The sequence below is a fragment of the Gambusia affinis genome, linkage group LG12 (genome assembly GCF_019740435.1).
Source record: "Gambusia affinis linkage group LG12, SWU_Gaff_1.0, whole genome shotgun sequence".
NCBI lineage: Eukaryota > Metazoa > Chordata > Actinopteri > Cyprinodontiformes > Poeciliidae > Gambusia > Gambusia affinis.
This window is the reverse complement of record NC_057879.1, coordinates 23,722,222-23,744,884: the sequence shown is the minus strand read 5'-3', so window position 1 is coordinate 23,744,884 and position 22,663 is coordinate 23,722,222. Positions and strand designations below refer to the sequence as shown.

The following is a 22,663-nucleotide window of genomic DNA, read 5'->3' as shown; positions in this document are numbered from 1 at the left end:
CATCAACCTGTTCATGGACTGCAGACGGAAATGAGCAGTTTTTGGCTGCACAGGTACCATGCTTGCATGACTAAAAAAATAATCAAATGTACATTGTCCCTGTAAATAAACAGCATAAATAGAAAGTTGTTGATGAATAAAAACAATAATAAAATCTCCTCTGCAGTTTAATGGTGGGGACACTACAAACATGGAAGAAAGACTTCTGACCAAATGAGATAAAGTGGTGATATCATCATGCTGTGGGAATGTTTGCTTTCAGGAGTGACGGCAATGCTGGTCAGAGTTGAGGAGAAGGTGGATGGAGCCATCCAAAGCAGGATCATATGTTAGAATAGATAAATTAAAGTCCAGACATCCAACTTAAAATCTAGGACATGACTTAAAAATAGATGTTTACAGATGTTCTCCATCCAGTCTGATTGAGCTTTGAGCTATTTTGGAAATAATAGAGGGGGAAAACGATTTCTAGATGAAGCCAGAAGAAGAGGTATGAATACTTTAGCAGGGAGCCATAGGTCTTAAATAATTTCCTGTTGTATGTCAAAAGTAATTTGTAGTCCCAGTGGATTTCTAGCTCAAGTTGAAAACTGCCTGTAGCTTTGATTAGATTTCATGTAGGAAGCCATTTGCATATCAGACACCCTGCAATCAGAGCTAAGAGAACTTCTAAGACATAATGTTACTCTGATAATATGAATACTTTTATGAGGTTTTATGAGTTTAAAACGGCTCGTTTGAAATCTAAATGCTTAAAACAATGTTTGTATAAATCTAAAACTGAACTTATAAGCAGTCTTTTTATTCACTTCAAGAAAATAACTCACTGGCTTATAACCATTGATGGACATACAATGCATCATCTCAACTCCAGTAATTTAGGTATTATGATATTTCAAAGAGCGGACATGCCTTCAAGCAGTAGAGGTTTGTTTCATGACGGAATTGTGGAAATGTGGCTACACCAGCACCCCCTACCGGCAGGTAGCGGTAAATGTGCCAGGCTGCGGTCCTGATGCTGAGGGATGGAACGGATGCTGCACAGCGATGGGTGGGGGAGCATAAAGCAGGTTTTGATGGAGAAAAAAATGTGCCTCAGTCTCTGTGGCGCAATGGAATAGCGCGCTGGACTTCTAATCCAGAGGCTCCGGGTTCGAGTCCCGGCAGAGATGTCTGTGTGTTGGTACAGATTTTTTTTAGGATGAGGCAGATTGATGAATTTGAATCAAGGCAAATGCGTCTTTTAGCCTCTGCATCTGTGATATATTGTAAAAGGGTTTTCAGTCTGCTGGATACAGAAGATGAAGAAAAAATTTGATGCCATCTATATCCAATTTTAAAAAAGCTTGTATGTAAATGACAAAAAAACCTTACAATACGGCTTTTAGTGTACCAGCACAGCACACCTTTTCATGCTCCTGGGGCTGCATGCTCAACTGCACTCGGTCATCACACAAACACAACAGGACAAGTCAGTTTAGTGCAGCCTCACTGAGGCAAAGTCACCGTTTCAGCACCTGGAGCTGTCCGCTCCTCATGTGCAACGCCAGCAACAAAGCATTTAAAGCCTTTTCCGCCCTCATAACAAGTGCTTAATGATGCCAGATGCTGCGTTTCTGTTCTCAAATATGGTGTAACGGCGCAGAGAGGGAGAGAGATGAAGTGTCACTGTGACAGGAAATGGTGCCGTTTTAAGATTGCCGAATCCACATGTCGTGTTATTGTAGTGGAATCAAAGGGCTGACCTCTGTTTAATGTATTAAAAAAAGAGTAAAAAGGTGGATTTTATCTTTAGAACAGCACGTTGTCAAAATCTAGAATCTGGATGTGTGTTTATTTTTGTGTGTTTTATTTTTTTATTTTTCTACATTGTGGAAAACAGCTGGTTCCTTAAAGATCTCTCATCCTGGCTCGCCTTTTGTTGCATCTTATTTTGTATTTTCCTGAAAACCCCTCGACTCCCCCTCGAGGATTCCTGGGTTTTTTTGCAGCCGCCACCGTCCACATTTAACCCCATCATGCCTCCCCACATGCAAAACCTAATCCGCCAGTAAAACTAATCCTTAATCCCTCTCTGGCAAGTTGAACAACCCTGCCTCCCCTCCGTTCCTCCGCCCCTGCTATAGCTCCTGATTCCCTTACGGGTCACATGCATGAAATGTAGGTAAGCTATGAAACATCAGATCTCCAAGGAGTTTCCTTTGAAAAATAAATACACAAACAAATTGTTGCTGGTAAGAAATAAAATAAAGTAAGTAAACATAAAATCATATCCGGTATATTTGAGAATCGTTCAGTTTTTTTTTTTACATGACTTTTTATGCATTTTTAAGAAGAGACCCCCAAGGCCAAAGACTGAGTGCCATGATTACCATATTGCAAATTATGAAGCCTGTGGGAGATAATAAGGAGCCTATCTACCAGAAATGGGTAATGGCTCTATATCAGCCGATAAGAAGCATCATACCCCCACTGAGAGGCGTGACAATATGCAGCAGATGACCTCCTCATTTTAGGAAATTAACCACTGTGTAGGCTTAAATCCATCAGATAAGTGTCTACACTACAAAAATTACTAGTGAATTGGGTTAAATTAATATTTGCCCTCGAAATTGTCGAGATTTTAATCATATGAGTTTGTAAATGTAATATTCAGTAAAGTTTAGGGACAACCTCTAATAGCATGAACTATTGGTATGAAAGAAACCTAAACATTTAGATTAACATTTAGCTGAAGATGTTGGTTCAGTCAATCATTGTTCATATTATCCAGCAGGGAATGGAAAGAATGAGAATATGTTTAGATGGGTTTATGACTGAATATATGAACTTATTTAAAGTGACGTTTTGTGTTGACAAAACTTGTGTTGAACAAGAATTAAAGTTTTCATTGAGCTTAAGATACCTTAGTGTAGCCTATAGCCGACGCATCAACTGCAAAACAAGCAGGTGTGGTGCTAATTACTAATAATTCTGAATGTTTTTATTTTATTTAATTTTTTTAAAGAATTCATTGAAACCTTTATCAATACCTTACAATGAAACCTTTATCAATATAGGTTTTTTGTTTTCTGTCACAAGGAACATCATTGGTAGATTTCAATTCATCTACATAATATGTGTAAAAAGAAACAGCATGGAATCTCCTTGAGCTGAGTTGATTCTAAACACTGTCCTTTATGACTAAAAACTGAACAGGAATGAGCTGAGAATGATTATCATCCTTCATTGTTTATTTTAATAAGACTGAGCATCTCCCAGCTGAATCTGGACTCAGCCCTGGAGCAGAGGGACGTTCACCTCCAGCAGATGTGAGAAATACTGATTAGTTTATGTCTTCATTGCTTCGTTCCTACAAAACTTAGAGGCGCAATGTTTTTTGGCATATTTCAAACAAAACAAACGAGGATAAAACATGTTTTCTAAGGTATGCAGATAAAGCAGATCTTTAAATCAGATCTTTAAATTAGAGGCTAGGCTATGACAGCATCCTTTTTAACAGAAAAAAATACAACAAAATAAAGCTTAATCATTTTCATTTTTGAAACACACGTAGTGTTTATAAAACATCAATTCTCGACCCTTCAGCTTTACTGGCCCTTTCCAAAGACCTTGACTCTGTTTAAACTGCTACATCAATTTTAGTAGCTAAAATCTACCAGTTAATTTTCTCCAGTGTACTCTGTATCCAAACTGTAGATAAAGTGAGCATCCGTGTCACAGTGTTGTTCTACAGCAGTGATAAAATTCCTCAAAGCCTGATAAGGTCACTATAAAGTCACTGTGAAGTGTTACGGGGACGTTATGGTGATATTTCTGTGCGTTGAGAAATATCATATCCCATATCTGCTCCATCTCCTTCATGTTGCTCTCAGCCAGTAGGCCCCTGCTCTGGGCCTGTTATCCCGGCGGTGTGGGCCAAATCGTATTATAATCCCCTCCCTCCCCCTCTTCATCCCTTCCCCTCCCGCCTTGTCCCCTCCCCTCCCGCTCCGTCTTTCAGACAGTCTGTTTTTGCTGCAGTGAACGGTAACCGTGGAGAGGCAGAGATAGCCTACAAACAGTGGGGAAAGAGCGAAGGAACAAAGCAGGAGAAGCAAGAAGAAACTGGGAGATTATTCCAAGAAAATAAAAAGAGAGAAGGGACAGCGGTGGGGGAGAAAAATAAATAAATAAAGAAACCTGCGCATCAGAAGGAGAGTCATTATTGAAAGGGACCTTACTGGAAACCAGCAACAGAACCGGACTCCGGAGGAGGAATATTACGGTGTGTTCGTTCAAACCGTGCGCTGCTTCAGTTTGTGTTGTGGTTCGGGGTTTGGCTGTTGGCTGCGTGTTTGGGCGGACAGGAGACACCTGTCAGTGCTGACGCTTTTCCGTCTCCAGGAATGTCTCTCTTTGTGTGTGTATGTGTGTGTGTATACGCGGATTAAGCAGAGCAAGATCCTAAGAGTGTCTGCGTGTCTTGGTAATTTACTCCAAAAATGTGCGTTTTCTTGCGCGCTCCTCGGTTGTTTTGGCTACGATGTTCTGTGGGAAAAATAAGCATCACAACTCGCTGGGAGTGAATCTCATCCCAGCTGCGGCGGCAGACTGGAGGGTTTTTATTTGTTTCTCCAAGTACGGAAGAAGATCTTAGAAAAATTTGTGTGGCACTCGTCGCAACGATGCAGGTAGCGGCCAATGTCAACTGTTGTTATGAATATAATCGCCTCTGTTATTACTTTCAACACAAGTGCCCAGCGGGAACTTGTGTTCAGCACACCCATATATACAGAGAGAGAAAGAGAGAGAGAGAGCGTGTGGGTTATTTCCCATGCATTCACTTGCTTGAGTTTTGTTTTTATTTCTCGCCATCACTCAACAGGAAGGGCTGGAGTAACAATAAACATAACCCACAATCCCCCCTCCTCCTTCCATTCCCACACATCCCACTCCATGCAAAATGCTGGGCGCCCCTCATTACACACACACACACCCACGCACACACACCCACACAGAGGGGCACACATGTATGCACCACCCTGCACCCCACCCTCTCTCCTCTCTCCGCGCCCGTCCCGCTGGCTCTAACTACTGCCGCGGTTCGCTCTCAGCGGTGAGCGCGCCGCAGATGGACAGAGGGCTCACCTCCGCGCGGGGCTGCATCTATTTTTAAGAAATGTGAGAAAGGGGAAGCTGAAGGCGTGTGTGTTTTAATATGAGAGAAAGAGAGCGCGAAGGGAGGGCAGCAGTGCCAGAGCTGATTTTATCCCCGACATTCGTGTCCAACGCCGAGCAGAGCGCACCGTGCACACAGCTAATTCTCAGTGGGCAGCAGGTTCATCTTTGCTCTCGCTTCCTCTTTCTTCTCTCTTGTTTGTTGTCCGAGGCAGCGCTTCCTTTTTGCGTAACATTTAATTAGTACGGGTTCGGCCATGAGCTGTCCAGAAACACCCGTATCTCTCACTTCCAGTTGCGCGCAGGAGCTCGTTAAAGCGCAATAAATTCCCCAACATAAGAGGATACGACATCTTCTTCCTCCTCTCCTTACACCACGCGCCCCTTCTCCTTCTCCATGTCCATCCCTTTGTTGCAGCTTAGCTTCAATCACCCCCTCCTATCCTCCTCCTTTCTCAGCCCCCCCCGCCCCGTCTCAGTTTGTTATGACAAAAGCAGATCGATGGGTACCCGGAGCGACGCGTGAGTAACGGGTGGGCCAACCGTTTATTCACTCAGCGGCTGGGGACGCAATTAGTGGTCAGTTGGCCTGCCCGGTCAGCCTGTTGTTTTTAGCTTCTCCATTGTGTTCCCCCTCCTGCAGGTGACACTCCAGAGCCTCTCTGCCCTCCTGAGCTTTCAGTGAGACAGGCGGATCTGCGTGCCCGGCCATGGCCTTCCCATCAGCCCCCTCTGCTCTATGGATTGTCAGCTTATTGACTGCACTATTCGCAGCTGCGGTTCACAGCAACATTGTCAATGGTAAGCACATCTCTCTCTCTCCCTCTTCATCTGTCTTTCTTGTATTCTTGCAGTGTCTCTCCTGGGGCCTCTGATCTCTCTGACCCTCTCTTTCTGACTCTGGTGGAGCTGCCTAACTGTCCACTTGTTGTTTCCTGTATTATGAAAAGGGAAGCAGAGGACCGTTATTAAGCACATGGGACACTCCCACCTCTCCAGACTCTTAGTGGAATTTTGTGCAGTTGTGTTTTTTGAGGAATTTGTGTATGACGTCCACGTGGAGCTGGAGTTCAGCGTACATGCAAGCTCATTGAAGGAGCAACACAGTTGTATTTGTTTTTCACAAATACAGTGACACACAAAACTTGAAAAAAGTGTGGTCATATTTTATTGTTGCGTCTATAAAGTGATGTTTTTGCTCTTTCTGCTTTGTAAAACAGTGTTAGCTCAGCTAAATTGGACAGAGTGTCTGTGAAGAACAAGCTTGAAGTGTTGCCAATGATTGTTGGTTGGATTTGGGTCTGGGCTTTCATTGTAAGTCTGGTTGTTGGTTTGTTCCTGCTGATGTGGAATCTAGTCTTAAGCTTGCAGGTTTATTCCAATGTTCCCATCAGCTATAACCAGCTTCAATGTCTTTCCTGGAGAAACGATTCTCATAGAATGATGCAAAACTTAGAGCTCACTGTCCTCTCTGATTTGATGTTTTCTTCTTGATTCCTTATTAAAGGTTTTTGCAGAACTTGCTAGGAAGGTGAATCAGGTGTGCTGGAGCAGGAACCCATCTGAAACATGTAGCTTGGTAGTGACTCAGGGTGCATTCACAGCAGCCCTGTTTGGTTCACTTTAATCAAACTCTAGTTTGTTTACCTAGAAAATCCGGTTTGTTTGGGGAGGTGTGAATGCTCAATCAAACTCTGATGTGGACCAAAAAGCAAACAGACCGACAGACCTAAGATTGAAGTGAAGTCTGGTGCGGTTCCAATGCATATGTGAATGCAAGTGGCCTGGAAACTACTCCAGGCCACTCAGAATGCCCTGTGTGTTTAGCACAGGGCATTCTGGGTAAATACATCCTAAATGAGCATGCAAGGCTAGCTCTAGTGGGAGAAATAGTTTGTGGTCTTATGCCAAAAACAAGAGAAATCAGGCTCTCCATTTTTGTTGACATTTTTGTTTACATTTTGCGAAGAAGGAAGTTGCACTCATGCCTTCTTCTGAGGTTTTTGTGCAATTTTGGTCCCCAATCAACCATGAGATGAGAAAACACCTTTAGGAACACATATTTTAGAGATAAAAACAGACAGATTTTCCCACCTCCACTGTAAACCTGCAATTGGTTTTGCTGGATTTTATATGGAGCTTACAGAGTAAATGAGCTGAATACTTTTCTAATCTATATTAACAAAATTCCAATAAAATAGATGAAAATTTGGGGTTATAAATTGACAAAATATGAAAAAACTTTGGTCAGCTCTGTGTGTACTTTTCTGAACACACAGAGAAAGCAAACAAAGTCTGAGTTTCTGTCTTTAGTTCTCAGCATCTCACAATATTTTTTCTGATGCTCTGCAAACCATCTGTTTATGTTGAAGCTTCATACAACCTGGAAAAACAAGGCGATCATCTTGTGCTTTCTGAGATCGCAGCCAAACACGTTTCCACACACTTTGCAGCTCAGATACAGAACACTCGTCATGGCTAAAACTGTAACTGCGGCTGAGGCGGATGGTAAGAGAGGATTTGATGAGAGAAGCACTTTGTAATGATATCATCCCCGCTGCGAGTACCAAGTGAGCAAGAATACACTGTCCAATGTGCTTCCCAATTACATAATTCTCAAGTGACTGCCTGCCGGTAACGGTAACACAACCTTCAGAGGGCAGCTTGTACCCGACACAAAATGGTGAGCAGCGATTGGCCCTTGAGCCATTGAAAATTGATTGACACAGGTAGAATGTTGTTGCCATTTTCTCATTACAGTTGGGGTTTTAATTGCACAGAGTGTTTGGCAGAGAACAGAGATAGATTTCAGCAAGCAAGGAGCCTTCTAAAAGACATTCTCTGATTTGCATTTGGAATATATGCTCTTAAGGGCCCTCTGCATTCAGCTGATCTCGCCTACATATTTTTTGCAATCACACCATAAATCAGTACAGTATGCAGACCCGCACATCTTTGAGTTTCTTTTGACATCACATTTCTCCATATGAGCAATGTTTTAATTTCTTTTGAATTAAGTGCTATTTAGTTTCTGTGCAAAGATTATTAATGTGTTCCTCCTGTGGACAATCCGGCTGTGCTAAGATGAGTGAGAAATTCGGAGCGCAGTGAGCTGCTTAAAGAGAAGAAGAGGAGAAATGGCCGCCCCAGACTGAGCCTCTGATGATGAAATATCAAACTCTTGTCAGTTTGCTGACCCAGACACGTGTAGCTCGTCATTGAAACCCAGGTAGAGGTTCATTATTTGGGCCCCAAAATGATTCTGGCTCCCGTTCAGAAGCGTGTCACATTTGATTAAGGTGTGCCCACAGGGAGGCCTGACCATGCATGACCAATTCTTGCTTTAGTTTCACCTGAGTACTGTTTTACATTATCATGTCAGTCAACGAGAGTAATTAAGCCTGAGACGTCTGACAGCATTTAGGAGATGAGAAAACACGTCAAAGAGTGAAAGTGAAATGCGGGATGAGGGATGGAGCGCTGGCCTCTACTGCGGCTTTAATCTGCATGTTTTAATCTAAAGTGTAGCAGAATTTTTTTCCTGTATAAAACTTTAATTAAAATCAAATTCACTTAATACAACTACTTTGAAATAAGTCAGAATCACTTAGAATAAGTTAGACAATAGAATCCCAATATTTCACAAAGTGACCATTGTCTGAGAGTCCTGAATACAAAATGAAATGGCAAACTTGGTTATGGATAAAGACATATACACTCTTACAGAGCCTTGTAAAAGTTTTCCTACCCCTGAACCTCTCAGGGTTTTCCATATTTATTCTATATTTCCTCTTCCCATCAACCTCAATGAGTTTCTCTGTACCTGCTAGAGAAAATATCCCCCCAGCATGATTTCTTTGTGCTACTCTTCCATTGAAGGCAAACTGTGACTAAAAGTTGCCCTGGTTACACATTCCCATCCTAAGTTGCACAGAGTTACAGAGGCATTTTGGCTGATTCTCCTATTGATTCAGCCGCTTCCTTGGCCTAACTTTGGTAGGTTTACAGTTGAGTCATAGGATTTTATTTTCTCAATGGGACTTAACATTTTTCTAGCACATTCTTAAATCTTAACCCCTGACCTGTATGCTGTATTTCTTGGTCTTGATAGTATTGTTTGTTCACTAATATTCTCAATAAACATTAGTTTGAAATAATGAATAATTTATTATTTAGAGGCTTCTGAATGAATTGGATTGTACTGTTTTATTTTTATAAGTATTGGAATGGCTACACAGTGGTGCATTTTATAGCTCTGTTTTCAGGGCCTTTCTGTAACAGGTTTGCATAGATGCATGTGACAACAAAGGTAATTACCCTCAATAAATCTTAAGGGAGCTTTTCAAATCCACAAACCTATATTAGTTAAGTAAGGTGCTGGAAAGCATCAGTTGCAGTAACACTGATGAACCTGGAGAAACTGCTGAGAACCTAGGGGAGTGTCTCTTTTCTATCTGAAGGGCCAGGCGCCCTGGGAATGGATTGTTAGGTTGTGTCTGTTGAGCTTTTGTAAAATCTGTGAGAGAATTGGTCAGTGACAGTAATTATCATGCCCAGCCTTATCCATAACCTCGGCTGGTCTCCTTGGTGAATGTGTGGGTTCCTTTCAGGTACTTTAGCTTCCTCCTATGATGCAATATATGCATGTTAACATAATTAGCCACTATAAATTGCCTGTAGGGATGAGTGTATTATTGCATGATTATTTTTCTTGGCCTGTGATGGACTGGTGGTCTGTCCAGGGCGTCTTCTGCCTCATGCAGAGTGACAACTTACTGTTTGACACCGCTTCAGATTTCATTTAATGGTTTCAGACTAAAAGCTGTCAGTTTTTATTTCTATAAATTCTTGAAACTATTTCTCAACTATTTCACAGATGATCTACTTTCTGAGTCTGTCCCCTAAAACAGGATTAAAATACACTGAAGTTTGTGGCTGCAGCATTAATAGATGTGAAAATATTCAAGATGGATGAATCCTTCTTAAAGGCACTGTATGTTAATCTTGTATGTGCAGTTTTGCGGTTGTGAGTAATGCCCAAACAGCCGGGCTGAACTTTAAGCAGGAAGTGTAAGCCTTGAGCACGTGTCCATCGCTCACATCTGCTCCGATCAGTCTGATTGGGGTTGTTGTGACACTGCGGCAGAGCCGTTAAGTAGAAGATGTATTAGAGTGGTTGAGTAGTCAGATAATGGGTCTTCATAATGGAGAAGTCCACACAAGGAGGATCTGGAACAGAATGGTCTACTTAACATAAATAATTCAGCATTATGTATCAGAGAGGAAAAATGTTTAGCTCAGCAATCAATGTTGGAGCAGATGAGCCTTCTGAAAGGAGGGGAGCCCATTATTGCTTGGCTGCTTGAGTCTTCTGTAAATTAAATTTACGAGGACTCTTTGGTTTCAAACAAACATGAACAAAAAAATCAGAAAATGTTATTTTTAAAGGGGCAGTATTCTGTGTTTTCCAATCACATAGTGTAATTTTATAGCACAATCAAATAGCTACGTTGCTGTCAGTTGTTACAAAAGTGCTACGTATTTACCAAATATTATTATGATGTAAAAGAAATCATACGCCTTTAGGAAGTTATGACAACAGCACTCTTCTATTAACTCTTTTGCATTTTTACTAGTGTTGCAGATGTGCAGTTCCACCAGGTATTTGCTAATTGCTGCCGCTAGTCTGAAGAAGCTGACTGGGGGAGTCGCAGGGTAGGGTTGCACTGTGAGGTGGAAACTTGGAACCTCAGAAACTGCATGTCAAAGGAGGAGGTAGGTCCAGGCAGGTGTATTGCACAGTTGAATGGTTGCCATGGGAAATTAAATGATTTCTCAAACATGCGATTAAAGAATCAAGCCAACACTCCAGATATGTTTTAATGAGGGAATAATGCAAAGCTCAAAAGAGTCTATTTTACATAATACTGCCCCTTTAAAACATTCCATTGAATCTGTGTCATGACTCCTGACCAACTGCTCACTCCCAAGTCCCTCATCTCTTTATCATATGAATGTCAAGTCATGAAAAGGACAGTTGAGTTTTTTTTCTCGATTCATCTGCGAGCGGGCTTCCTTAGAGCAACCGAACGAATCAGGGAGACACTAATTGCATGCCATTTGACATATCCATTTCCACAGCTGGATGTGCAGCCATGCGATGTGGATGGAAAGTGCCTCTCAGAAGGGCACAGATTAGGCATGCAATTGGCCGGCTGTGCCCTGGTTCTGTAATGTTGACCCAATTACCCTGGGGCTGTGGTGGAGAGCAGAGGGTCTGTTCAGTCGACAACAAGCAGAGCGACGTGGCGCGACCTCCCATCAGCCACCTGGCTCTTAGAATCTACGGCATACCCCAGCAGGAAGTTTGCTTTTGTGACCAGAAACATGCCTAATTGTTTATTTACTCTACGAGTTCTGCTGGTCGGAGACACTGAATGACTCCCAATACCTCCAGTTGAGGCCGGTAACAAATAAAGATTAAAGGATGGGAACTGTGTGCACTTGTTGTTTGTGTGCTAAGATTTACAGGCGGGAAGACTCTGCATGTCTGCCAGCGGTTCACTTTATCCTCAGACAAAATGGGTTCCTTCCCCATTGGACTAGCCCTTTCTCATTGGCTCAAAGCCCACTTCCTGTGTGCTCTGCTGTTATTTGCTGTTGACTTCCTGTGTGCCAAGATGAGGGAATATTTGGCTAATACGCTTTACAGCTAGCATACAATAGCGGTAGGCGGTTTGGATGAGAGGCCTCTGCCTGTTAACAAGGCTGACTGATAAGCAGTGACTCATTAACAAGCTGAGGTACACAGAGCCTGAGGGAATTGCCGCCTAGCCACTGTGACATTAATAAGATGTCTAAGCTATTTTTCCGTTTGGCTCCAGTAGTATAGGACTCAACTATTTTGGCTTCTTCTCAGTGCTGGCTATTTAGAGGCTATAGTGTTCTTCCATTTGTTGCAGACATTGCTTACCTTGTCTGAGCTGAGTCTGGGCTGATCAGTATTGTCAGAGAGGGCTGCAGTTAATGGCATCTGCTGCGTTATTGGAAAACTAGACACCCCTCATTAGCTTTCTCCTGATTCAGAAACATCTGGGGAGGAGCAGATTTAATTCTTCTTCCTCCACTATGCTTCAGTAGTATGTTCTAGCCTATATCCTGGGTTCTATTAAGACTGATGAGCTTTCTGACATTGTTTAGATCCATTTAAGTATATTAAACACTTTGAGTACATTGCTGGAGAGGTTGAGACCTTGCATTTCCTGTCAAAAGTTTACACATTACATCCATTGTCTAGTACTTTTATCCTGCTTTGATCCTGGAAGTGTTTTGTCGTCCAGATCAGCTTTGTGATAACAAATTGGATCCCGATTGGCCGACATTAGATTGCAACAGATTCCCGTCTGGCAGAAACCCAATTATTTCTCCTGTTCATCATGGCGATTAATTAAGGCACTGTGGCTGATTGATTAAACTTCTAACAAAGCTCCAGCCATGGGCGCCAGGGCCCTTGGGAGGATTTTCATCTCGCTCTACACCCACTAGTGTGTCTCCATATCGTCGTCATAGATTTACAGAACTGCAATAGGCATAAAAGAAGGGAAACTGAAAGCTCCACTAGAAAAATAGCATTTTCTGCAAAAATGCATTGTGAAAGCTGTGAGGTAAAGTAATGAGCCTACATTAACTTAAGAACATGAAATGACAGTTGAATTGTACAAAATCATTTCAGATTTTGCTACAAACTTGTAAAATACATTCTAAAAAAATACAATGGGTCCGCTTAAGTTAATACTTTTTATGGACTTTTTCAACTTTACAGTTATTAAAAAGGTTGTTAATGGATAATTAGATATGAATTGTCATTTATGCTGTTGTAAAATATTTTTTGCCTAATGTCTTTGCAATAAGTTCATGCACATTGTTACCTAAAATTTCTTAGTTTTAATTTAGAATAAAACCTTGTTTTAGATGTGTTTAATTACAATTTTGCAGTAAAATGCATAGAAGGAATCTTAGTTTTTCACAAATTTGGTAGGTTTAATAAAGTATTTAGATTTAAATTGTTTAACTCTACATTTATATAGATTACTCCATCAGTGACCACTTGTGTTACTACTTTTGAAATACAAACTTCATTCTAACTATTTTTTTTTTGCTTGACCACATGTTTGTTTGAAAAGCAAAGTGTCGCAAAATGTTTCTTACATTTGAATTTGACAGCTGTGCACCCTCGAGATAAGAAAAAAACCAATATTTTTGTAAATGTTCATCTAAGAATTCTTAGCTTAGCATGTATAATTACTGTCGTTGAGGTTTATCCTCCTGTAATAATGTCTGAACCAGTTGATGGCTTTCAAACAAGACATTAAACAAAGGCGACTCACCCAGCAAATGTTAGTCTGAAAGTAAAAATAAATCTATTCCAAATCTATGCAAATGTTCTGACTGCTGTGGTGAAGATTTACTCAGCTCAGGATGCTGATGCTTGAATTTGAATGGGGAATTGATGGCATACTTTGTGATTAAATTGGCTAGTAATATTCTGAGCAGATGGGGCACTAATAAATCACAAAAAATCAATCCAAGATGGTTAATTGAACTTAAGTGTGGTTTTTGTTGTGATCAGAGATAAAAGCAACACAGATACTTTACTTTATGTTCCAAAAAACATCCATTTCATTTCTCCAAGTTTAGATCTGATTTGAAAGCTTCCCATTTATTTTATATGGAAAAGATTATCTGTAAAAAGTTAAGCTTTTAAAAAAAATGTAAAAGTTGGAGAACCAGGTATTTGATGAATGAAGTGAAAGTTCTGAAAGTTGAATTCAGGAGTTAATTTCTACAGATTTGCAACAGGATCACAAAATGTAAGTGTTTTTAAGAAATATTTTGCCCAACTAAATGTGAGGCAGTCAGATTGGAGAGGTATCAAGAGCGTCCAAAGAAGTCTCCATTATACCTTGTCAATTTGAGGAAGCTCACACCCACTGAGACCCATCCAGCCATTGAGAGATTACATCAGGACAGATCAATCTCGCTCACTACCATCATAATAATAGCAAAAGCCATTTAAAGCCTGTAAGAGAGAAGGGCTCTTGAGATTTTACAAAATGTTAACAGACTCTGCTACCTCTCAGGTGCTATTAGGAGACAAATCACGCTGCAGCTGCTGAGGGTCGAGAAAATTAGGGGTCCTGCATTTAGCGAAGAGTCGGCTTTAAACCATCACTTCACAAAGACGCAGTGGATTAAACAAAGCCAAACAAAAACGCCAGCTTTGAAATACATTAAATCGCCTTTTTTTCAAGTTGAATCCTTGTTTTTGCATTTAGATGCCTTCTCTTCTTGATCAGGTTGCACTCTTTCAAATCCCCCTCAACTTTACCTCCAAATGTCATTTTCTATCTCCTGGAATTCTCTGTGGGAGGGATTTAATTGATTGCCGTTGATATGGAAATTACCCTTTCTGTTGTTGATGCAGCTGGTCAGATCAAGGACCTTCTCTCTGAGAAGGTGTGTAGTCATGCCTAAAAGAAAGTTCACCCTCTATTAGTTTTTGGATTGTTTTCAGGAGACATAATAAAAATAATATTTCAGAGTTTCTAATTTCTGTGAATATTTAAATCAAACTTCAAAGCAAATAAGCAGATTCTCCACCGCCATTATTTTTTCAAGAAAAAAAAGACAAAGAATGAGTTGTACAAAACTAAGTTGGATGCCAAGTTTTGACCACCTCGATAATAAAATGAATTTTGGCTTTTTTGATCCTTTTCAAGTAAAATGTCAAGATGGAAAGAAAGTGAACCTTGCAGCTATTCATTACAATACCAGACAATGCAAAACTCAAACAAGCTGTGAAAACATCTAAGGGCTTCATGTAAGTCTCAGTGAGCATGTTAAATGTTAAAGTGCTAAGTCTTTGTTTTAACGAGTGGCCAGAACAAATTTCCTTCCCTCTAAAAAAACAGTATGGCATCACAATATGAAGGGTTGCATATAATTGAACCACAGACCTCTAGAGAAAAGTCCATTGGTGAGACAAAAAATCAAAGTATAGATGTACAGTTAAAAATATACAGTTAAATTAAAAGATGGCGTCTGTCCAAGCAAAGTGACACCAGAACCTTTCTTGTTTTGATGAGAGAGATGACTGAGTGTTTGAAGAACCCCAAACACCTCATTTAATAGTTAAACACAGTGGGTAAGGGATAATGACTTCTTTTTTAGTAACAGTACCTGGACGCCTTGGAGTCATTAATCTGACCCTGAGCTAGTCTGAATGCTCAAGTATTCCACAGTTAAATTTGACTCCATCTGTTTGGAGTCATTTAACTGTGACTCAAATTGATGTCAAATTGACACTTAAAGGGGACCTATTATGAAAACTTTATACTTTTCACATTTTTCTCCTTGGGTTTAGGTTTCTACTGCTTCTGAAAAACAGCCCTAACACTTAAAACAAACCACCCAGCTGGATTTTGGAACAAAGTTAATATTCTTTGGCGTCTGGAAAATGAGCCATTTCAAAAACCTCCGGAATGTAATGTCACAAATCACCATTCACTTCCTCTCATCTAGCAATCGTATTGGCTGCTGGAAAAGACAAGTGCTTTGCTGTTGACATACCATCCAGGAAACACTTACTGGATTCCTGTTTGTTGTGCAGGAAACCCCTCTTATGCTTTTCAAAGATGTACAATTGCATAATTGTGCATCTGTTTGTAGTTATTTTCACATGCCAGAGTAAATATTGAGTTGAGGGGTGAGGCCAGCAGCAGTTTATTTGGATTTAAAGTGACAAGAGGCCCTACAAAAGGCTAATATAAGCAGAACTGAGCAGACTACAATCTTATTATCTAAATTATTTGGTGCAAAACATTTAATGAACATGTTTTTGTATAGCCGATAGACCTATACTAATATTTTCAAAGAGGCATAATAGGTCACCTTTAAAGCTAATCTTAAAAGGACCCCACCTTTTTCTCCTGATCTTTGAAATGAAATCGAGGGTGTACCTTTTTTAAACCATGACTGAATGTGCTCGCTGTAGTCATTGTGTTTCTGTGTTAAACTCTGACCGTGACGGTGTGCCAGAGGACGTGAGTGCATGGCTGTGGAGTACAGCATTTTGTATTGATTGAGTCTGAGTGCTGAGGGTTTCCCCCCTGAGCGCTGGAGCTCCACCACCAATGAAACAGCAGAGGCTGCTCTTGTTTATTGCCTCTTTTTGATGATGCCATCACTTCAGCTCATAGAAAGCCAGTGTGTCTTTGGGGACATCTTATCACCGATACCACAGTCATAAAGCCCTTTTGAACTCACCTGTGTGCTGTTGAGGGGAGTGTTCTCCAGTCTGGTTTGTGTCGGGGATATTACTGTCTGCACGCTGGACGGCCGGTTATTGAGTCATTACTAGCGTGGTCATGTATGGAATCAGGAAAAGTGTCGTAAAGCAGGTCTCTAGATGACATAAAACCTGATGGGTGTTAGATCCATGAAAATAAATCCTTGGAAATCATATGTTTACATTATATTGTCACATATCTGTGTATAAATATCTTCTCCTCCTCTGAAGCTGCAGCATCACCATAAATAACATAACTTTAAATTGCTCTGGGGTGTTTGTAATTTCCCACTTTATGATGTAAGAAGCGAAAGAACCAAGTGCTAGCTTCAGCTTTAAATCTGAGATAAATCTATTCTCACTGTGCAATAGTGTTCTGAAGCAGGGCTGAATATTGTCTTCTATATAAAGAACGCATTTATTGTTTTAGTTGCAACTTTTATTGTGAGGCTGTTGCATCATTATTAAAGTTTTCCTGTTGTGAACAGCAACTCAGGGGTATTTATTTATGCTCTCTGGTGCACTGCTGTGCTCTTTATGCTTGACGATCACATCATACTGCTCTGCTAAAAGTTTCTTACTTCCAGTACGACTCTGCTATTAAAATGCAATCTTTATCATTTAGATAAATGCCTCTTACAGTAGTCTGCACTTTGAGTAGGGACTTTCATCATCATTTAAGATGAAATTCTAATTGGATAAAAAGATTTTCATTCAGCCAGTTCAAGAGCAGGTAGTTACCAGTTTGCATTGTCTGAAAGAACAACTATGACAGGTGCAGGATCATTAGATCCTATTCTATAGAGCCGACGTTTGCTTTTCAGTGAAGTGGAAAAGGTCGTCTTTTACGGTTGTATCCTGGAAGTCCACAAAAATGATGACATGGGAATTTTTTGCCCCAGCAGTTTGAATCTAAATGTTATATAAAGGAGATAGAAGTGAGCAAATGTTGACAGTAGAGTTTGTTTTATAACCTTCCAGTCCTCTCTGGTCTTCTGGTTCTGGTCTGCTCTGCATCCCCAGAACCAGAACCAAACATGGAGAAGCAGCATTCAGCATCTATACACCACAAATTTGGAACAAACTTTGAGAAAACTGCAACACAGCTGAAACACTGACTTCCTTTAAATCTCGACTAACAGCCCACTTGTTTAGGATTGTATTTGAAATGGAATCTATTACAAATTTAATGATGGAACTTGACTTAATGTCATGTTTTGATTGTTGATTCTATGTTGCAATTACACAAAAATCCATGAGGGACGACCGAGTCCCAGAGCGAAATTCCATGAAAGAGGTGTACGGAGCCTCGTGCCGGAAGAAAAACGGCGAGTGACTGAGGGTCATTGTGGGTAACGGAAACCCTGTAAATTCTAAACACTAACAAATACCATAGAACTGCACAAAAATCCGTGAGGGACGACGGAGTCCCTGCTTGAAATTCCATGAAAGAGGTGTACGGAGCCTCGTTCCGGAACCCTGTCGAAAGGCTGTTTACATCGTTTTAAACTGTTTGATTGTGGGATTTATTCCACGTGTTTTAGATGTTACTGCATGACATAATTTCCATATGGAACAAAATATGTGGAATATTTTCCATATTGGTTTCACATCTCAACATAATGCAATTGCCATACGGTGATTCACGTGTTTACATGTTACTGCACAGTGCAGCTTCTACATGTGAAGCACAGTCTTTAAGAAAATTTTCCAACACAATTTAATTTCCACAACAATCAGAGAAGTGTTACATGTGTAATATTTATCTGTGTTTCACTTGTGGGTGGGTAGACATTTCACATTAGGAATTTAATTTACACAAATCCCTGGGTAGTTATTCAAGAATATTACGTCACAAATCAGGCATTTTTCTTCTCCCCTGTTTAGAAAAATTTTTTCAAAGAAACAAGCTTCAGTCTAAGGGCAGAGTGAGAATCTAAGTGTGAAGAAAGGCCAGTGAGGGAAGATGGTCAGTTCAGGTTTGAGGGAACCTCCAGTTACAGCAGGGAATCCTCATGTCCTTCATTAGACTGTCTGGTCACAACAGGACAGCAAAAGCTCTCTGGGATAAAAGTAATCACTGACCAATTTGCAGTTCAGTTTCCCACACACATGTCACTATATATTTTCTGCATAGTAAAAACAACTCGAGTTGTTTTTAATCTATGCAGAAAATATATGACATGTGGTGGGGGAAACTGAACTCAAATTCACAATCTGCTGTGTGTGTGAGAGCATTTGTAACTGCAGCTCTGTCTAATGAGTCATAGTTTAAGCTTTTTGGAGGTTGTTCAAACCTGAACTGACCAGTTCCCTGAATGGACTCTTCCATCCTTATGCTGCCAATGTGTTACAAAGTCATGCTTCAAATAGACAAAATTTGCTTCGATAAACAGGGAGAAGAAAAATGCCTGATTTGTGACGTAATATTCTTGAATAACTACCCAGAGATTTTGCTCTTGTAAAGTGCAATATTTTTTTTTCAAGGTAATGAGAAGATACAACCACATTTTATTGGCTTTCAGATGTTTGTTTCATCTCTGATTGTTGTCTTCCTTACAATTATTTTTAAATAAGAGTGTAAACGATATCAAACCTTGCTAATGTCAGGGTTATTATTTCCTCATTTCAAGACCCAGTGCATGCCACCACCCAGACAGTTTCTCTCTTGATTTGATACCGGTGCTCCTTGTTGGAATCCTTTTATATGATGAAGTGCTGGCGGTGATTATGACTCACAGGATGTATGATAGTCGTTTCACGAGATCCGCTGCTTCCATCTTTTCTTGCCTTCAGTGAAGGTCTATTGATGAATAAAAGCACATTGTTGCTCTTATCCTTGAGTTTTGAGAGGGCCAGACACATGCTTTGTTTCTACTAACAGTTCCTCCTTTTTTTGCTTCAAGGATTTTTAAAAAAAGTTCAAATTCATTCAGTAGCAGGTACAGAAGCAAAGTGAGCAACTTTAAGGCTCTTCATTTATCAGGGTTGAAAATAAGTAAATAAGAAGAGTAAATGCCAGAAGATAAAAGTACTTACTCTGATGTTTTGACTCCCTTCAAATTTATTCATGTCTGCATACCTAATTTGTTCTAACAGAAGTGAAGCTCAACAGAAGCAACTGTTATTGTAATACCCAGTGAATGTTTTATGCTTGGAAACCTTTAAGAAGACTACGCTGATTTCATTTTAATGAGAAATACAGCGAGGAAAAGGTTAAGCATTATTTAAGGTCATCCCATCAATTAGGCAGAGAGCATTCTACATATGGAGGCTTTAAATTCACACACAGCTCAGCGTCATCTGGGTTTACATTACCCTGAAAAGCTGCTATAAGCCTTGAACTTTATCACATTTGATCATTTTTCAGCAGCAAACATAAAGGTAATTTAATGGAAGTAGGTATGATAAAACAACAACATTATCTTTGACTGTGAAGTGAAAGTTTACAGAAACAGTTTTATAGATATTTTAGAAATAAAACTCTGAAAACTGTGCTGTGCATTTGTATTCAGCCCTTTCACTGCAGTTACAGCTGCAATTCTTTTTGGTTTTGTCGCTGCACTGTTTTACATACTATCTGATTTCATGTAGGGGTATCAGAATAAAAGGAACTAAGCACAAAATTAATTTGTTTGTAAGAAATAGTTTAGACTATATATAATTTTTCCTTCAGTTAAAAATTGTGAACTATTTTGCGTTGCTCTATCACATAGTCACAAAAAATACTTTGCAGTTTGTATTTTTAAAGTAGCAAACACATAAAAAGTTATTTTTCGGGGCACTTGTACATTCTGAATCGGGCCCCTGACAACAATGAAGGTATGTTGAGCACATGACGGGTGAATGTGCGTTTTGGCGACGGGGCCGTCGCCTCGCGGTGTAACTCGCCGCTGCTGCGCCCGTTGAAGACAAAAGCACCAAATAGGCATCTCTAATCTCCCTGCTGAATGAATTGGAAACAAAGAGAGGAGGAACGCAGACACAGAGGCTTGGACACACATAGGATAAGCTGATTACCAAGGAAAAGAGGGGAGGGTGAGAAAGAAAGAGAGGGAGTGTGGGAGAAATACAGAGGGATGTGTGAGAACATAAAAAAAGGTTACAGTAAGGGGGCAGGAGGGCAGGGAGACGGAGGCGGCGAAGGTTGGAGGGGAAAAAAAGTGAGCACTCTCTAATGATGGGGTGCAGAGACCAGAGAGAAAATGAAAAGAACCAGCAGCGAGTGAGGAAAAGAGGAATAAAGGTGAATGTTGAAAAGGATGAGGCATGGCGTGCTACACAGAGCATGCGATAGGAAAATGAAGGTTATGCATATTTGCCTCTGATATCCTTCTTAGGCACGCGACACTATCAAAAACAAGACATTATGGAAATGTGAGGCAGCTATGGCAATCTAGCTGCTACCTGAGACATCTCATCTCCTCTGCTCAGCAGTTATATTTACAAATGGAATTACAATCAATCCAGGTGTTGGGGTTAAATATACAGCTAATTAAAATTAATGAGATTTACTTAAAAAAAGAATATGCTCCTTTCATAAGCTCCTTATTTCTTCATGAGGATCCGCAACACGCACTGACACATGCGGCTTTTTTTAGCAGCGCACTTAGAGATACACACAAACACACACTCACACCTCGATTTGATTCACTCTCCTTCACTTGGTTTTCTCACAGCCTGCTAGGCAGAGTATTAAGAATCCCCGCGCGCTCATACGCGTGCACACTGACACTCTGCCTGTCTGTCTTTTGACCGGCTTCGCGCTCACACCGACTAAAACATACTCCCTGTTCAGTGAACATGTAAGTTCCCGACTGTACGTCAACGTGCACACACATCCATATAGGCGCATTCACAGGGAGCCTGGGAAGAATGTGTAAACAGATGCTAACACATCCAGAAACACCCATACAGGTGTTTTATATTTATGCATGAAGACACAAACAAAAGCTGGAACGCTGCTTCACACGTTCTCAAGGCTCTTTGGTCTTTACTTAAACAAAAATACTTCTCTGGGCCAAGCTGTTGGCTGCCAAGGAGAAAAAAATGTTTGGCAGGCCTGCCGCTGCATACAGGCACTGCCTGGCAGTTGCGCCTTGTATCACCTGTGCATCTACACCACCTATTCATACTCCTTGAACTTCTTCCAAATTTATTACGTTATGCTCTCAAACGTGAATGAGTCACTTTGTCATTGACTTTCTTGCCATGTTATTGTACACAACATATTTAGGTTAGATGTCCAAAATTTGGGATATTGTTTCTTTACCCAGGCCTGTTTGAAGCCAAACAGCCCCACAGCATGATGCTCCCACCTCCATGTTGCATTGTGGGAATGGTGCATTAGTTTCTCGCCACACATAGTTTTTTTGCAAATTCAGTTTCAAACTCAACCTTTCAGCCTACTGTCTCCGTTCATCTTAGCTTTAACTATTATGTGGCCTACAGGAAACTGAATGGAACTTCTTATAGTAGCCTATCAAAAGTGGTTTTCTTCTTGCTACTTCTGGAGTGACTTTAGCTTGAAGTCACTTTATAAAGTCAGATTTTCAAATGTATCTATATTGTTTTCTAACCTAATTCTGCTTTAAACGTCTCCAGAACTTTCTGCCTGAGCTGTTTTGTTTACTCTTTGGCCTCCATGATGCTGATAATCCAATCAAGTTCTCTAACCTTCAATGCTGACATCAAATTATACAGACTATTCACTAATTAGGTGACTCAGGAGGCACTTAGCTGCACTTATCTTTATTTTAGAGTATCGGATTGAGGGTCACGGTTTTGTCATGGTTTTCAATTTTTATCTGAAAGAAACATAAATATTATTTGCATTTTTCTACTTTAAGAGCTATGCACCACAATGTGTTGGTCTATTAAGTTTATGTTTATGCTTCCAATATGACAAAATAAACCTCTTTAAAGAACTGAATCATTTTCCTGGATGGTTTATCCCATAAGGTGATGCCCTACTTGCAGCACTCTTACTTGCAGAGTGCTGAGCAATTAAACTGCTCCTCAGGTTCTCTGAAGGCAAAGGGACCCTGGGAAAATGACACAGCTCAAATTAATCACACAGTTTATTAAGTAACTTTGGTGTCAGTGGAACGCTGCTGCCCCTGCCACAAGTAGTTGCACAACTTGGCAGGCAACCAG

At 40.5% G+C, this 22,663-nt stretch overlaps 1 protein-coding gene and 1 non-coding gene across 5 annotated transcripts in view; both read left to right on the top strand.

Moving 5' to 3' along the window:
• The first annotated feature begins 1,098 nt into the window (after positions 1-1,098).
• Positions 1,099-1,172, top strand: trnar-ucu. The gene has a single exon. It is a non-coding gene; the product is annotated as a tRNA-Arg (tRNA).
• Positions 1,173-4,000: 2,828 nt separating this feature from the next.
• The window catches only part of cadm3 (cell adhesion molecule 3), a 150,056-nt gene continuing 131,393 nt past the window's right edge, over positions 4,001-22,663 (top strand). For 2 of the 4 annotated variants that reach the window (XM_044133949.1, XM_044133950.1), the window contains exons 1-2: positions 4,001-4,267; positions 5,804-5,961. In XM_044133949.1, the coding sequence (XP_043989884.1) occupies positions 5,871-5,961 (91 nt within the window). In that variant the 5' untranslated portion in view covers positions 4,001-4,267; positions 5,804-5,870. The remainder of the gene's footprint in view (positions 4,268-5,803; positions 5,962-22,663) is intronic. The other 2 variants (XM_044133948.1, XM_044133947.1) reach the window with 1 other exon arrangement.